The sequence below is a fragment of the Balearica regulorum genome, chromosome 5, assembly GCF_011004875.1.
Source record: "Balearica regulorum gibbericeps isolate bBalReg1 chromosome 5, bBalReg1.pri, whole genome shotgun sequence".
NCBI classification, from domain to species: Eukaryota; Metazoa; Chordata; class Aves; order Gruiformes; family Gruidae; genus Balearica; species Balearica regulorum.
In genome coordinates, this window is record NC_046188.1 from 26,424,310 (window position 1) to 26,440,495 (window position 16,186).

The following is a 16,186-nucleotide window of genomic DNA, read 5'->3' on the forward strand; positions in this document are numbered from 1 at the left end:
CTGCAGGGGGTTGTGTTCTTGACCTTCCAAAAACACACATGAATTTCCTATTTGTGAAAGTATCCTGTTCCCAGTCATCCCTCCTCCTGCTCTGCCTGTGGGTGCTTCCCCCCCTGCTCCCAGGCATGAGGCTCATGGGAGAGGCAGGGGGCTCGCTCAGGGACCTGCCAGTAATCCAGGCCAAGGTGCTGTGCCGGCTTTCTGCGGGTGCAGCACCCAGCCTGCCTTGCTTCCACGGCTCTGCTCCCTGAGACACTCTCTCTCCCTCCCTCCATCCCTCTCTCAGACATGGACGAGTGTGAGATATTTGGCTCCGAGTTCTGCCGCAATGGACAGTGTTTGAACACGGTGCCGGGCTACAAGTGCTTCTGCCATACAGGCTACTTCTATGACTCCAGCCGGCTTGAGTGTGTTGGTAAGGTGGCCTCAAAGAGCAGTGGGCACCCCGCTGTGCACAGAGGGACAGCCGTGCTGCTGCGCCCAGAGTTGTCCCTGCTACCCACACTACAGGGCCAGGTCTGGGCGACAGGCTTCCCAGGACCCTCCTGGGCAAAAAGGAGGTGGCAGGAGTCCCGGGGGTTCCTGTTTGGGCAGGGAAAGGGTCGCATTACCCATGTCTGCCAACCTGAAATGTTGCTTGGTCCTTGTGTGTGGGCAGACCAGGACGAGTGTCAAAATGAAGTGTACTGCATCAACGGTGAGTGTCTGAACACGGACGGCTCCTACCACTGCTTCTGCAGCCTCCCGCTTGTGCTGGATGCCACCGGCAACCGGTGTGTGAACCTCTCTAGCCGGGCAGGTGAGCCTGAACCCCTGCCACAGCGCACCTTCACCCCATGGCTGGGAGGGAGCAGTAGGTGGGGGCTCAGTGTCAGGCTGAGGGGTGCCAGCAACAGCACAGTGTGCAGCCAGGGTTGTCCCTCTCAGGACAAGGTGGGTGGTTTTCTGAATGGCTTTCATGGCATCCTTTGCTCGTGCTGCTCACAGATGCCCCAGAGGAGTATGAAATCCACCTGGACGTCTGCTGGCAGACTGTCGCCGACTACATCTGCCAAGACCTGCTGCACGGCGAGCAAACCACGTACACTGAGTGCTGCTGCCGGCTCGGCGAAGCCTGGGGCCAGAACTGCGCACTCTGCCCGCACAGGTCCTCCGGTGAGCGGGGCAGCGTGGGCAAGCATCCCCTGGCAGAGGTGGGGATGGGCTGGGCTGCTGCCGGTCATGCCATGCAGGGTCAGCCATGTATGACTGCAGCGAGGGCTCCTCTTGTTGTCTGAATTGCCAAAGCCAGTCCAAGGAGTGGGTGAACCCTCCACTTCTTCAGGGCACCAGAGGGTAGGAGGTACCTGAAACTGGTTTGCAATGAGTCCGAGGTATTTAAGGGGAGAGTTGCTCTGTGCATCTCGCTGCTCCTGCTTAGTTTAGGTGAGGTGTGGTGGTGGCAGCCTAGGATGGGAGCATACTGGGAACTGGGGTTCTCACTGCTCGAGGACTTGCTGGCCCTGGACAGGAGCTGGTCTTCTTGCAGATGAGGTCCCACCAGCAAACTACAGAGCTGCAGCTTTGGAGGCCATTGAACACAGGCCTGGCTCTCCTGGCCCCGGTGTGGATGCACCCTCTCTGGCCATAGCAGACCTACCTCTCTTGAGCCAGGCTGTACTGACACTTCCTTTTCTCTCCCCACTTGCAGCTGATTTTGCTTTCCTGTGTAATGGGGCCAGTGAAGACAGTGAGAGAGGGGCTGAGCTCCGAGAAAGACCTAGGTATGAGTACGGACCAGGCTTGGAAGACCCCCACTATGGCCTTCCCAGCCCAGATATGGGCCCCTACTACAACTACCTGGAGTCTGAGTATGGAAACCCCGATGCTGGTTTCCCTCGGAGGGAACTCAACAGCGAGTTTCGTGGCAGCCCTCTCCACCATGGCTCAGGGCGGTCCCCACCCCGCTACCTGCCCAGCCAAACTGGTGAGTACTGGGAGACAGGGAGATGCCCTCCCACCCAGCCTGTGTCCATGGGGACTGCCTGGCAGCTCCCGCTCTGGCCAGGATGCTCCAGGCTTGGAACAAGCTCAGCTCCTGGCTGCTCTGAGTCAGTCCCGGCCCCACTAGCACCGTCTCGCCACATGTCCGACGTCCCCTCTGCGGCTGGACGGAGGGTGGCCCTGCTCTGACACCGCCTTGCCACCTTCCAGGCCTCTACGAGGGCTTCGAGGGGCTGCAGGCTGAGGAGTGCGGGATCCTCAATGGCTGTGAGAACGGGCGCTGCGTGCGTGTCCGGGAGGGCTACACCTGCGACTGCTTTGACGGCTTCCAGCTGGACATGACCCGCATGGCCTGCGTGGGTGAGTGGCGGCCGGGGCCAGGCCGGGGGCTGTGCGGGCAGCCCTGCCCCCGCATCGCTTGGCGGCTGCCGCTCTCTAGCGGTGCTGGCCGGGACAGCTGCCGGCGGAGTCCCCACTCTCCCTGGTGCTTCCGTCCCACGGGGCTGGGAGGACCGTCCCGGAGGTTCAGCCGGCCGCTTTCTGCTGGCAGCTGAAATGGGGCACCTCAGGGCATCGCGGGGAGCAGCTGATCGCTCCCTTCTTTGCATACACTCTTGTGCATCACAGGTCACTGTCACTCTATTCCTACTTACTTTCCTCTACATTCACCACTGCCTTGGTGAAATTCCCCACTTTCCACCCTGCCCTATGAGACACGGTCTCTAAAGCTTCTCTCTGTATTTCTGCTACATTCCTATGCCACGGCTCCATCCTTTGCACAGTGCCCCAAGCCAGCTGAGGGCCCAGGCACTCAACAGAGCAGATGAAGACCCTCTTTTTCCTTAGGCACAGCACTTACTCCAGCTCCCAGCATCCTTATTGCACGACACGATCATGCAGCTTCTTCATACAGAACCTGTGGTGTTTGCCTCCCCAAATGCTGCTGGGCAGAACAGCTGCCTGAACTGCTACTCCCCTTTCTGCATTTGTGCACTCTGTTTCCCTTTCCTTGGCCACAGTGCTTTGCCTTCAGTGAATTTTGTCTGGTTGATTTTGGACCGCTTCTCTGCATGATCAGAATGAGTCTGAACCCTGCAAAGTGCTTGCAGCCTGGCATCACACACATACATTTTATAAGCATGGGGAGTCTTCCTTCATCCACCTTAATGACAACATTTGGATGGAGTAGGGGTCAGGACAGACGCCTGCAGGCTATGCTTTAAATGGCTTTTATTGTAACAGGTAGGTATTGCTAATTATCTTTGGAGTGCAGCTTTGCAGCCCATTGTGCAATTGCTGCAGTTTCACCTAGACTGTATTTTCTCAGTCCGTTCGAGTGTGTCATGTGAGAGCGTGTTGAAATCCTCACCATGGCCAAGGCACATCATATCCACTGCTTCTCCCTTATCTGACAGACCAGTTATCAGGTCAGGGTAGGGAACCAGATTGGCTTAACGTAATCAGGCCTTAACAGATCTCCACCAACTATTTAATGACCCTTGATATCCTTTGGAGGGTTATGACCTAATCACTCACAAACCTGTTCTGCTTAAGGGACTGGTGGTGAGCAGTCTGTAATTCTGGATTCTCCCTTCTCTGTTTTTGAAGATAGTTACCAGATTTACCCTTCCTTGGATCACTGAGACTTCCTTTATCCTCCATCTCAGAGAGAACTGCCCACTTTTCAGGGACTGCAGGAGCATTAAGTATTTGAAGATGAGTCGCAGCAGGCCTTTAGCTTTATCTATCTGATTGTTGAACCTCTCCATCACAGTATGGCCTTTCCCTCCCTGTGCTCCTGCACCGTCATTTAAATATTTCAAACATGGTCCGCACTCTATCCAGTCACCACCAGCATTTTTGTGATGGCTGGAACAAAGCCCATGTTAGCTGCTCCAGCCAACTCGGCGTTGGCTGGCTTTTGTTTCCTCTGCCGATAAGGACCAGACTGACATTCCCCATTGTTTCCTGCTAACGTATTTATGGAGCCTTTGCTTGTTGCTTTTCGTGTCCTGGCCTAACTAACACTCATTTTATACTGGAGCCAGTCTCTTTTTTTTTTCTCCCCTTCAGTTCTCCTGCGTGGTGCTTATTCATCCCCATGTTTTCACCTTGCTGACTTCAGGCCTTTAGAGTACTCCTGCAGCTGCTGCAGTGCTTCCCCTCTCACCTCCCGTTGGGGACAGCTTGCCCTTGCCCTGCAGGATGGGCTTCCTGCCCCCACCCCTGCCTGAGTAGGCAGGCTCCAAGGCTTGGTGGACACTGCTAGTGCTACTGTACTGCTTCTGGCTTTTAGGTGTTTCTGGGCTAAAGTACCCTTGGTTTACTCCTCCTCCCAATTTGGTGGTCCACAGCCAGCCCAGCCTGCCTGCTCTTCCCCCTTTTACCTTTCCCTGGAGCCCCCAATGAGGCTGCCTCCACCTGCTTCCCAGCCTGTGGAGTGCCTCTGGGGACTGCTCTCCCTTGAAGTGCTGCCTCCTCGGGCTTCTGAGCAAGTCCATCCCATCCATGGTGATGTTCTGGTCCTGAGGGTTAGCCCAAGTCCACGGTGCCCATTCAGCCATTGCTTTGGCTGCGTTACGAAGGCTGCCTTGTTCCCCAAGCTCTTCCATCTCACGTTTCCCCTCTCCTTTTCCCCATGACTGCTGTGCTTCCTCCCACTGGACCTGGAGGTTTTGCTTTCAGCTTCCCTCCCTGGGGTTGCACTTCCCTTTCCTTGCCAGATGGCCCCTTCCACCTGTGCCAGGGATAACCCGAGGTCCCTGGGGTGGGAGAGCTCTTCAGTCCTCCTGGGGTCCATCGGTCACTGCCGGGGCCTTTGCTCTCCCTTGGGTGGCCAGCCAAACCCATCAGCTGCTCCCCACTCCCACTCCCTGGTGATGTGCAGGGGGTGAGGCTGGGGTTTGTGGTCAGAGGGCTCAGACCTGTCTTGGCAGGTGAGGATTTGGGCTCTGGAGGTCCTGTGGTTGCAAACAAGGGCTCTGGCATGCACAGGATGCTCTGCCCAACTGGTGATCCCACCACAAATTGGGGTAGCTCAGGCAGGGTGTCCAGGGAAGTGCATTTAGCAGAGCAGACCCGTTGCAGCGGGGCAGCTGCTGTAAAACTTGCATGCACGCTCTAGCCCAGCGGTGAGCCGGCCGAATGAGCCCTTTGGCACAGTTTGCGGGTTAATAAAACAAGCCCTTGTTTGCACAGCACGAGGTCCCTCTGTGTTCTGGTCCTGGAGGTGATAATCGGCCTCTCAGGGCCACCATCATCTGCCTCCTCGGCCTTGTCAGATGAGGAAAGGGCGTTTTCCAAGGCTGGACATGCCTTTCTCTGAGATCTTAGCTAGCACAACTCAATAGCAGGAAGGTGCTAACCCGGGGGGTGTCATCAGCTGCAAAGCAAGGGGGGGGAGGCCTTATCTGGTGTGCATTGCTGGCAGGGGGAGGGGCTCCCTCCTCTGCTGGGGAATGCCAAATGCTGGGGATATCACCCTCGGGGACTGAGAGGGATCTGTGGATGCGCTGAGGAGCGTGGGAGGCTGGGGGGGGGGGGGTCCCAGTGGGCATCCTGGAGGTGCTGGGGGGTGGAGGGCATGGGGCATCTGTGGGGAAGGGCTGGGTGGGTGGCAGGAGAACAGGGAGATGTTGGCTGCGGGCTGGGACTGCTCGCTGCGCCACCAGCTCACCCCTGTCCTCTCCTTGCAGACATCAACGAGTGCGAGGAGGTCGGCAGCCCTGAGCCCCTGTGCCGAGGCGGCACCTGTGAGAACACGGAGGGCTCCTACCGCTGCCACTGCTCGCCGGGCTATGTGGCCCTGGCCCGGTCCCACCACTGTGTGCCCCAGACAGCCCAGAGCCCAGCAGCAGTGTAGCTCTAGGGAAGCAGGGGTGAGGGTGCTCCCCTCCAGCACGTGACTCTGGCACCCAGGACCCGGGAGCACAGAGAAAGGCCCCCCAGGGCTGTGGGTAATTCGAGGCTCTTCCTCCTTCCCCTCTGAAGCGCACAACTTCCCTGCCACCTCTCTCTGCAGGCCAGGGCTGAGCTCCCAGCCTCTGCACCCCCCTCCGCCCAGCCAGCCCCTGCTCCTGCCACAGCAGAGCCCATCCTGGCCCCCAGCACCCATCACATCACCCCATGCTGTGGAGGCTCACGGGACGCCTTCCCCCGCCGTGCCTCCTCCCCTTGCCCTTCCGAGAAAGGGGGTTCACCTCCCCGTCACTGCTGCACTGACCTAGCAACTAGCCTCACCCACACCACAGGTGCTGGCCCCATTCCTCATGAAGCATCCAGCCCCCTGGCCAGAGCTTTGAGGGGTGGTCAACCGCAGCTTTCTAAAGCTGCTGTCTAACCTTGGGGCATGGGGAAAAGGCCGGAGGAGCCCCAGGGCCAGCTCTCCCTGCAGCCAGCCCTGGCACATCCCTTAGCCCCACACTTCGCCTTCATGCCAGCACTAGCTGGCTGGGGGGGGGGGGGGGGGGGCAGGTCCAGCTTCCTTTCTGTAAAGTTGTTGGTGACTTTTTTTTTTTAACCAAGTCTGCTGGAAACTTCTCTCATGTTGTTAAATAAAACATTTATTTTGGGCCCCTGTGGCTCAAGACACTGGGGCTGGTCAGAACTGTGCTTGTCTTGCCTCTGCCAAGGGGTACCAGAGCCACATCCTCCTTGTAAATTCAGCCTGGCAAGGCCCCCCCACTCTCATAAGCCAATTTTTACCCCTCACATGCTGGCACCCAGCCTCCTCCTGCTCCTGAGCCAGAGCAGACATCCTTGCCAGGCCGAATACTTGCTTATCTCCCCAGCCCAGTGCTAGTCACAGGAGTCACCTCCAGTCCCCACAGACAGCACAGTGGTTACAGCCTCTTACAACCTGCCTTGTTCACACATGAGCAAGCTGCAGTTTAACTGTGAGAGCACATAGGCTTCTGCATTTGGCAAGAGCCTTTGGGCAGGTCTGGAAGCTGCTTTTCCAGCCCCAGAGCCCCCACTAGAAAGGCCATTACCTGTGCTGCAGCAAGCAAGGCCATGCTACACCACCACCTCCTCAGGGAGCCTTTGCACAATTTCAGGCCAGCCCAGGACAAGCAAGGCAGGAGCACAGGCAGACACTGCCAGCTGCACTCCCTGGCAGCCAGCAGCAGAGATGCCTGGCTGCTCACAGTTCACCCACGCTCAGGCCAGCATACCACCTCCACCCATGCCTTCAGCTGAGAAATAAGACCAGCCCAACCCCAACTAGCAGATGCTCAGCCTCTCTGTTTTTCCTCCTGTTCCTCTCCACTCACAGAAGACAATACAAGCAGATTTTGTCTAGCCTTTATTAAAAGAAAAGTTATAAAAAGAGATTCAGGAGCTCCCAGCAGCTCCAAGTTAGTAGTAGTGCAAACAATTGGTTAGAGAAAGAATCATCCCTGCAGAGATGTTGAACGCCATTTAGCTTTGCATCCACAAAAAGGAAGTTTCTCAGCTGCAGTCCTGCTGGCTTGAGCAGGGGCCCAGGACAGAGCAGGCTGTCAGCTCAGGAAATCGCTTCTCCTTCAGCTGCATGGATGGCAAACGCAGATCCCAGGGGCAGCCTGGTCACGACAGAGCAGAAGTGCAGGAGGGTGGATGCAGCTGGCATTCTAGAAGAGGCACTGAAGGGTTACCAGGTAGCAGCTCAAATACTAACCAGGTTCGTCACAGAGAAATTCCTTTGCAAGGACAGACAGCTCTATTTCAAACAACTAAAGTGCCTCTGCAAAGCGGGTGGAGGATGATGCTCAGTCACTCCTACAGCAGACACCGCTCCCCCTTGAGCTGCTGTGAGAACACCCTGGGGGGCTCTAGACAGGGCAAGAGCCCTCTGCCCATGGCTGACCTTGCAGGAATGCAGTACTCGCTGCTCAGAGGCTGAAGAAAGCAGTAAGAAATGCTTATTATATAAAAAGAATTTGGCCTGTGTTCTCTTCTGTTTTTCCCCTCCCCAAGCCCTACTAATGGCAGGACTCCTCAGCTGGTGATCTGTACTGGTATCTTCCAGCAGAACAACATCTGGTCCTGGTCATCCACCAGCTCCCACTTCACAATCAGTTTAATCTGAAAGAGAGAAGAGCAGAGGGAAATGAGAGTGTTCAGGAAACCTTAAAGCAAGGACACAGAGAGGAGCTATCACTTGTGCGGTGCAAAGAGGTCCTGGGAGCTCTGCACAAAGAGGACTGAGGTGGGACATTGCCCCACTGCAGTAGGTGGGCTACGCTCATGCAGTGACTGCTGGAGTATCTTACATGGATGGATGGAGGGTTCTGTTACGTGATGCAAGAGACCTCCACACACTGCACTCAGATCTCCACTCTGAGTAAGGAAAGAATGGAAACACCCTGCAACCTCCCAGCTGAACTGCACTTTGGATCTGAGCACCCCCAGTTTGGAAGCATTTGGCTGAATGCAGCAGGCTCTGCAGGGAGGCATAGTACAGGAGGATACTTGGGCAGCTGAAGGCACTTCTCATCAGCTGGAGGCAGGCTGCTTCCTCTGCTGGGTCTGTCCCAAAGTGAGAACTTGAAATGAGAGTCACACTCACAGTAGAAGTGCCACCAGATAGTCCAAGGAGTCTTCTAAGCTTTTCCCCACCAACACAGGACAAGGTGTCCTTCCTTAAAGGCAGGTGGTGGGACTGCCCCAGGAAGGATGGGTAGCTCTGAGGAGCAGACTAGCTGCCCGCTTACTTACACTGGGGTACTCGCTCTTCACAGGGAGTTTATTCAGGTAGCTGTAGGAATGGCCCTTCTGAATGGGGCACTGGATTCCAGACTTGCATCCATCAGGCTCAGGAATGGGAAAGGGTATGTCCACATGCAGCATCTCACCGTACACCCTCGCTTTGCTGCCCTGGCTCTCGATCTCTGCAGAATACGGAGAAGCATGAGCATGACACCAAAGCAGGGAACACGTTTCTACCTTACGCCCTCCCCTCTGCATACCCTGGAGGCTACAAGAACACAACTAAGGGATGCTCTTCCTCCCCAGCCACTTCTTCCCACCCAGACCCCTCTCCAGCCACCCCTCCCCACTCCTCTCCAAGCAGTGGGACACAGAGGTGATCACCTCCCCCCCTGCCCACCCGCACCCCCCCCACCCCCAGGCACTCCAGCTGGGGAAGCGATGCTTACTGCTGGCAAAGGTGACGTTGATGCTGTAGGATGTTCCCTTATGGAGCAGACAGGGCTGCGTGGGGCAGGGGCTCACGTTCACCTCTTGGATGCTGCCGTCTTTGGAACCTGTAAGAAACAGCCGGGATTACCGGGCCTTCTCCGCACGGTGACACACCCCCCCCCCCGCATCCCCGTACCCTCTCCCCACCGCCCCGAGCCCCTTACCGCAGTCGACGAAGCGGAGGGGCTCGGCCAGGACGGTGGCGCCCAGCGCCAGGAGCAAAGCGAGCGGGCACAGCACCATGGCGGCGGGAGCTCCAACGGCGGCGGCGGCGGCAGCGGCTCCGCGGCGTCACATGAGCGCGGCGGCCCCGCCCGCCGGTCAGCTGGGGCGCGCCCCGCCCGCGGGGCCGGGCCGGGGGCGGGGGCTCCGCTGGGGCAGCCCCGTCCGTCGTACCGGGACGGGGGTGGGGGGGCTGCTGTATTGCACCTGCCGGGGGTGTCCTCAGAGCCGGCTGAGGCTGGACCGCGCTCCCCTGCTGCCCCCGGGGCGGGGAGCGGAGCAGCGGCCGAGGGCAGGGGGCAGCCTGGAAAAGGGCAGCGGATACACCGCCGTGACTCCTCCGGTACAGGAGGGGACAGGACGAGGCGGGCTGGAACTACAGCGCTTGGACAGACAGACGCCCTCTCTAGTAGCACTGCTACTGGGGATCCCCACTCCTGGGGTGCCCCGGTGCATTCAGCGCTAAAGGGCAGCGGCTGGGGGACACGCTCAGGCAGGGCCAGCGCGATGGGCTGGGAAGTTCCTCCACTGCCAATCGTGAGAGGGGAGAAAAATAGACAAAACCTCGCATTCTGCATGTCGAAAGCTGTCTCCGTAACCCGAGTGCCAAGGGTTACATCTAAGTCGTTGCTGTGGTTGCCGCCTTTCACAGCACATACAAGTTAGTCTTGCTTCTCTTAATTTGTGAAACGCTGGAGACTCCCAGCTTTGTGCCACGGATGCTGAGACAAACCAGAGGATGTTTAAGACACTTCAGCAAGCCTTTGACCCAAGCTAAAGTTTACAGCTTCTCACCAATTTTGCATGGTGGCAAGCATTACCCCTAACAGGGTCATGTCAGGAACATAATAGAGATAAAGGCACGTGAGCGCTGATTTGGTAGGAACGCGGCAGAGCTGACACAGCTTCTCCCCTTCAGACCTCTGTCCCAGTAAGGTGTCTGTCTGCCTACTCAGCTTCAGCTGCGCTGCCAAGTGACTCAGAGGTGAAACCCCCATGCTTCGCCCAGGCAGAAATCCCAGGAGCATTAGCAGGACCGAGCAGGACTTGCTCTCGTGCATTTCTCTGCTGAGCACTGAAGCTCTTCAAGAAAAAAATAAAAAAAAAGAGAGGATCCCTTCCTTCAGAAAGGAGACCAGGGCTTTTATTTTAAGATTCTGAATAAGCATTCAGTTTGCAGAGGCCTCAAGCAAGTAGACCTGCTTACAGCAGCCCTATAAAAAAAAACACAAAACCAAACCAAGAACACCCCAAACCAACAACCAACCCCAAAAGACCCTGCCGAGACTAAGCCATATATTTAAGCCCACCTAGCACTCTTCATAACTGATCCACATAAAGTCTTTTCCTTGTACACAAGAACTCATGCCCTTAGAAAGGCTTTCCTTCTCCCCATCCTTCAAGTTTTACAGATGGTAAACAAAGCTGCCTATCTGACCACTGGGAACACAAGTGTGGTCAGGTCAGAGCAACACCATAAACTACAGTCGCATGTTCACAGAGTAAGCAGTGTCACGCTCAGGAGCGAGTTCCACAGTACACTAAATTGGGATGCCTCCCCATGAAACGGCTCGCCAGATGGCTTCGCTTTGCAGATGCTTTTGCACAGTGGCAGTGACTACATACATACATGTCTATGTGTATTTCAAAGGCTTTGAACTAAAAATTCTTGAATCTAGCATCAGAATTAACATGTCTATTCACCCCCAACACTGGATTAATAAAAAGCCCAATAAGCATAAGTTTGTAAAACTACAGCCAAGGCCTTTACTCAAGAAAGCAGCAGAAACCTTCTGCCCAAGGTTTTTAGCTAGTATCGCATATTACCATCATACCAGTTTTGCAATAACAGCACGAAAGCTGAAATTCCCCAGGGCAGCATAACCATCATCAGCCTGACCGACCTTACTTTTAGGAACATGCCCCTTTCAACATATGATACAAGATGTGAGCCTCCAGGTCACCTTGGACCACAACATTTCACCAAAATACTTCAGAAAGACTCAATTCAACTTTATGCTGGTCTCATTATTTTACAGACAGGGCTCCTCCCAGATTACCAACATCAGGGAAGTGTGTGCTAAGATGCAGAAACACCAGGAGAAAAGCTAACAGATAAATTCTTTCCAGCAAGACTGATACTCAAGTTCTTCATTTCTGTAATCCAACTAACTCTATTACATGAGGAAAAAGTCTACAGTTCCACTTTATGAGCTAGCTACACCCAATAAGTGCAAATCCCTGTCACAGCACAGCTCCATAAACAGATACACCTGCAGGCACTACAGCAGCAGTGAACACAGAATGCAGATTCTCAAGAAAATCCACACACAGGGACTAATCAATTTTACTGTTTTCAACTAGAACATGCTCCTTTTGCTACAGATCATCAGAATTCACACCAAAATGTACCACAAGCCACTCATGTTCAACACCACACCAGAGATTTTATTATCACCAGTTTCTGAATCACTGAAACATGTTCAGTTTTCCACCAAAACAGATAAAAGATGATTTAAGCATACACATTGCAGAGGAGAATAGAGCAAGATATCTAGAGAATTCAGTCAAATCTCTTCAATACAGTGCACTTAAAAAGAGCTAAAAGAACTCCCCAAACCCAGATACCACAGACAAGAACAAGAAGGGGAAAACAAAACACAACCAAACCTAAAACCAGATTACATCAAGCTATCAGGAACAAGCTGACCAGCAAAATCACAGCCAAGGAAGGAAGAAAACCTAGACTGTAACTCTGGATGAGAGAAAAACACCACCATACCACATAGCTAGCAGAAGGAAAAACACAGCTAGGAAGAGGTACAAAGAAATAGCTGTTCTCCATAGTTACACCCACCTCTCTTAACTGCTCAAAAAAATCACCCCCCAACACCTGAGTGACTCCTCACCCTAGTGGATTATTAATTAGATTAAATTAAGTCTGAGTGAGGCCAGCTGACTTCTTTCTCATTCTTTCATCTTGCAATAACCATCTGAGCAACAACCCTAAGGCACCTTGAAGGTACTTGTAACACTTCTGACACTTAACACTGGTAAAAATGAAGGCAATTAGAAAGAGTGTCTGGTTTTGGGGGCTATATCCATCCTCCAAGCAGTGTTCACAGTGAATGCAGTCACAGCATGGGGAAATGCGGTGGGATAGGTCTAATACACCCCGCAGGAGAGAGCAGGAAAGCCGGTGCGATATGGAAAGCAGCCATGGCCATCCTCTGCCTTTTCCTCCCAGGAGTTCTTGATTTGCTCCTCCAAAGTCATCTGCTTTTGGGACACCACATTGATAATAACTGGAGAAACACCCCAATATTTCTTTTTTTTTTTTTTTAAACATTAAGTGTTCGTGTATGCCTGATTGAGCATTCATCAACCATTGCAGGTACCTGCATTAATACCAGCCCCCCTGGGACCCTGCCTGTGATACTTTCCTGGCTTTATCCTAACATTGTTAAAGTTAAGCTAAGAGCAAGCAAAAGTAAGCAGCTCAAACCAGTCTTTATTTACATGCTCGGGGTGGGACAAATAAGCAAAAGCACGTGGTCGCAAAAGCATCCCCTTGCTTGGAGTGGAATGGTGAGAAAGCAAACCATCACAGGGTCCCGAGGTCCCCTGATGGTAAATCACCCCCTCCCGCTGGGATGACTGGTTTTCCTCCGCCATCCGACTCTGTGACTCTCTGCAAGCCTGGCCGGAGGTGAGGAACTGGATTCCTCCCCCAGAAACACGATGAAGAAAGAGATTACGACTCTTTTAACCCCGGGTGCGTCTGAGTGACCAGCCAGATGGCTGTCACATGCCAGATGATCAAGAGGTTAAAACATGGAGGGGAATGTGCCCCGGGGAAGCTATAGGGGCAGCCGCTGGGCCTGCCTGGTGTCGTAGGCCCCACAAGGGGAATGAAGCAGAAAAGCCAGGACTAGGGAGAAGCCCTAAACCCCTTCAGCCCAGGCCCCGTGTTTGCCCCTTTGCTCGCCCAACCCCCCTGTGACAGCATCTTGATCCCTCTTAGGGTCCCTGGGTACTGCTCAGAATAAACAACCCTCACAGCTAATTCCACAGTAAACACGCTCTACTGGAGAGCGCCGGGTTATTTATTTTATCACTCTCTGTTGCTTTATTGCTGTTTATTTCCACCCGTGAGCATCGCCACTTGTGGAAGCAAACACTCCCAAGGACAAAAAGCGGCTTCGGGCTTTTGTGCAAAGCTCCAGCAGCTTTGCTGGCTCTACGGAGCCAGCAGCCCAGCTCTGCCCGCGGAGGGACGCTGCCTCCAGGGACACACCGCACCGCACGGCGGAGATATCCCCGGCCCGGTGGGGCGAGCAGCGCGTTACCTAGCAACGCCCGCCGGCTCGGCACTTCCGCCTCGGCGGGCGCCATGGCAGCCCTCACCGGAAGCGGCGGGCAGCCAATGGGCGGGGCGCTGGGGCGGGCGTGAGGGGTAGCATGGCGGCGCCGGGGGCACTGGGGCGCTGGTGGAGGTTGGCGCTGGGAGTCCGGACGAGGTACCGCTCCGCGGCGGCGGTGGGGCCGTTCGGTCCCGTTGGCCCATCGAGGGGTGTCGAGTGTCCCCGTATGTCGCCGATCTGCGGCAGGGGGTGGCGGCTGCGGGGGTGGGGGCCGAGCGCGCCGCCCAGCGAGGGGTCGGGCCGGCTGCCCTCGACGGGGTCGCCTCTGAGACTCCCCCTTTCCTCCCCTCTCCCTGAGGCAGCTGGTGTCCCGCTCCGCTGTGCCGAGCACGAACGCTGCCGAGGCCCCCGCCGGGTCCTGCCTGTGCAGTTGGTCGCCCGCTGCGGTGGGCATCGTCCTTCTCCCAGCCGGGCCCGACGGAGAGCGACCCCAGCGAGGGACAGGTCTTCCTCAGCGAGAGCTGCGTGAAGGTGGGGACCCCGGGAGGCAGCTCGGTGCCTCTAGGAGGGATTCCAAACTGCCTGGCCTGCCCTGGGCGCATAGGGCAGGCATTTGAGTGTTTGCCAGTTTGTTCATCAGGTTTTTTAATCCCATTCCTTTTCTTCTTTGCAGAGGCTGCTGGAGATCACAGAAGGCTCAGAGTTTCTCAGGCTACAGGTGGAAGGAGGTGGCTGCTCTGGATTCCAGTACAAGTTTTCCTTGGACACAGTTATCAATCCTGATGACAGGCAAGGGCAAAGGGGTGTAGTGGTGGTCAGGTGTGACTGTTCTTTGCAAAGGTGACAAGAAAGGCATGTGTGACATGTTAGTATCTTGCATTGAAGAGAAGAAGCCTGTGAGATAAGGAGAGTGCTCAGGCTGTGCTTTTCTGTCAGGTCTGCGGCACAGTTAATGGTTAAACATGCTCCTTTTCTGCAGGGTGTTTGAACAAGGTGGTGCCCGTGTGGTCGTGGATGTGGACAGCCTGGCCTTTGTGAAAGGTTCCATGGTGGACTTCAGCCAGGAGCTGATTCGCAGCTCCTTCCAGGTGGTGAGCAACCCCCAGGCAGAGAAGGGTTGCTCATGTGGGACTTCCTTCTCCGTCAAATTCTGATTGGACTTCCCATGGATGGACACTGTCTGCAGACACTTCCTAGCAGTCTTCAGAGGGTTTTTGCTTGTTCTTTTCCTAGCTGCTCCCTCTCATATCCCTTACCCTGTAACACAGCTGTTACACATGACTCCACTGAGCCTGTCTCCAAGACTTGTGGGCCTTCCGTTCAAAAACATGAAGTAGCCCTGAGCACGCGCGCGGGAGCATCGGCAGCGCCTTGTGAACCCCCGGCCGGGTGGGGTTGACTTGCCTAGCCTGTCCTGAACTTGGAACCACTTAACCGCTTGTCTCTACAAGAGATGGCTGTATATATGTGTGTGTTTATTGAAAGTTCTTACTAAAAAAAAAGTCTTTGAGATTGATTGGTATTGCTCATACATTCCCACACGGGTAGAATCTGGGTTCTTTCAGGCTACTGTTGCTTATCCCTTGTCTTCCAGCTGAATGGGACTCGGGGTCTCTCTCCTGTACACCTCCCAGCGTTGCTGGCTCTCCACTCCCCAACTCACAGTGGGCTTTTCCAGATACTTCACTGTCCTCTTACCCAGCAGGCTTCTCTCAGTCCCTGGAACCTACAGTGGTTTTGCTGTCAGTGCCTGGGATGAAAGTTTTTACTTGTTCAGAGTAAGTGAAGCTAAAAAATTGAGGTAGGAAGAATTAATAGCTTATTTCTTTTGTTTGGGGGGGGGGGGGAGCTTGTATATATATATAAACATAAAATACGCTGTCCTCCATCCCCCAGTGCTATTCTAGGCCATAGCTAAATCTGACTTGGAATTTTAGGTCGTACAACCTCTCGGGTTTCATAGTGTGTCTGCTGCCTTCCCTTGCCAGCAGGAAGGGAAGTTCAGGTGACACAGGCGGAGGAGGATCTGGAGTAGTACTTAAAGGTCCTCAAGTCCTTTTGACTTACTTGTCTGAGAATCTTTTACAAAACTTGCTTCACCATTTAATCTCTAACTTGTGCCTGGTTTGATGAAAGAATAAAATAGCTCCTCTCCTTTCTGAAATTCTCATGTAATGGCAAATCTAGAAGTTTCCAGAATAACATCCTTTTGAATAGTTGTTTTCTGTAGTTTTTTATCTGCCACTAGATGTCTTTTAAATCAAAGTGATTCATCTGCTTCTGGGTGAAAGGAGAGATGGTGAAGCTATCTTTGTTCCCTCTCTTGTGTTTTATCTGATCGTAACCAAATTGTCTAAGACTTGAGTCTCACGTGAGCGTGGGTGTGCTGCATGACTTTGGTCTCAAGGAAATTGCTTAGGGCAAACCATGAGCTT

General features: G+C 54.5%; 4 protein-coding genes across 7 annotated transcripts in view; 2 read left to right on the plus strand and 2 right to left on the minus strand.

Annotated features, from left to right (window-relative positions):
- The window catches only part of LTBP2 (latent transforming growth factor beta binding protein 2), a 76,417-nt gene extending 69,839 nt beyond the window's left edge, over positions 1 to 6,578 (plus strand). For both annotated transcript variants that reach the window (XM_075753900.1, XM_075753902.1), the window contains exons 30-35: positions 287 to 415; positions 659 to 799; positions 988 to 1,155; positions 1,691 to 1,966; positions 2,194 to 2,343; positions 5,679 to 6,578. In XM_075753900.1, the coding sequence (XP_075610015.1) occupies positions 287 to 415; positions 659 to 799; positions 988 to 1,155; positions 1,691 to 1,966; positions 2,194 to 2,343; positions 5,679 to 5,845 (1,031 nt within the window). In that variant the 3' untranslated portion in view covers positions 5,846 to 6,578. The remainder of the gene's footprint in view (positions 1 to 286; positions 416 to 658; positions 800 to 987; positions 1,156 to 1,690; positions 1,967 to 2,193; positions 2,344 to 5,678) is intronic.
- Positions 1 to 16,186, minus strand: part of FCF1 (FCF1 rRNA-processing protein) — a 290,016-nt gene that overhangs the window by 121,924 nt on the left and 151,906 nt on the right. The window lies entirely within an intron of this gene.
- The window catches only part of NPC2 (NPC intracellular cholesterol transporter 2), a 215,457-nt gene continuing 206,542 nt past the window's right edge, over positions 7,272 to 16,186 (minus strand). For 2 of the 3 annotated variants that reach the window (XM_075753924.1, XM_075753925.1), the window contains exons 2-5: positions 9,330 to 9,416; positions 9,123 to 9,230; positions 8,683 to 8,855; positions 7,272 to 8,049 (exon numbers count right to left, since the gene is read on the minus strand). In XM_075753924.1, the coding sequence (XP_075610039.1) occupies positions 7,963 to 8,049; positions 8,683 to 8,855; positions 9,123 to 9,230; positions 9,330 to 9,408 (447 nt within the window). In that variant the 5' untranslated portion in view covers positions 9,409 to 9,416 and the 3' untranslated portion in view covers positions 7,272 to 7,962. Of the gene's footprint in view, positions 8,050 to 8,682; positions 8,856 to 9,122; positions 9,231 to 9,329; positions 9,482 to 16,186 lie in introns of those variants that run through there. The other variant, XM_075753923.1, reaches the window with a different exon arrangement.
- Positions 13,832 to 15,590, plus strand: ISCA2 (iron-sulfur cluster assembly 2). The gene is made up of 4 exons (XM_075753884.1): positions 13,832 to 13,907; positions 14,114 to 14,282; positions 14,425 to 14,540; positions 14,731 to 15,590. The coding sequence occupies exons 1-4, from the start codon at positions 13,849 to 13,851 to the stop codon at positions 14,903 to 14,905; spliced, it is 519 nt and encodes a 172-aa protein (XP_075609999.1). The 5' UTR covers positions 13,832 to 13,848; the 3' UTR covers positions 14,906 to 15,590.

What these genes read in the sequence shown, in the direction of transcription:
- ISCA2 (XM_075753884.1), top strand. Translation starts at nt 13,849, where the DNA reads ATGGCGGCGCCGGGGGCACTGGGGCGCTGGTGGAGGTTGGCGCTGGGA. An exon ending in TCAGCGAGAGCTGCGTGAAG is followed by an intron (nt 14,283 to 14,424) that starts GTGGGGACCCCG and finishes TCTTCTTTGCAG; the next exon opens with AGGCTGCTGGAGATCACAGA. An exon ending in GTTATCAATCCTGATGACAG is followed by an intron (nt 14,541 to 14,730) that starts GCAAGGGCAAAG and finishes CCTTTTCTGCAG; the next exon opens with GGTGTTTGAACAAGGTGGTG.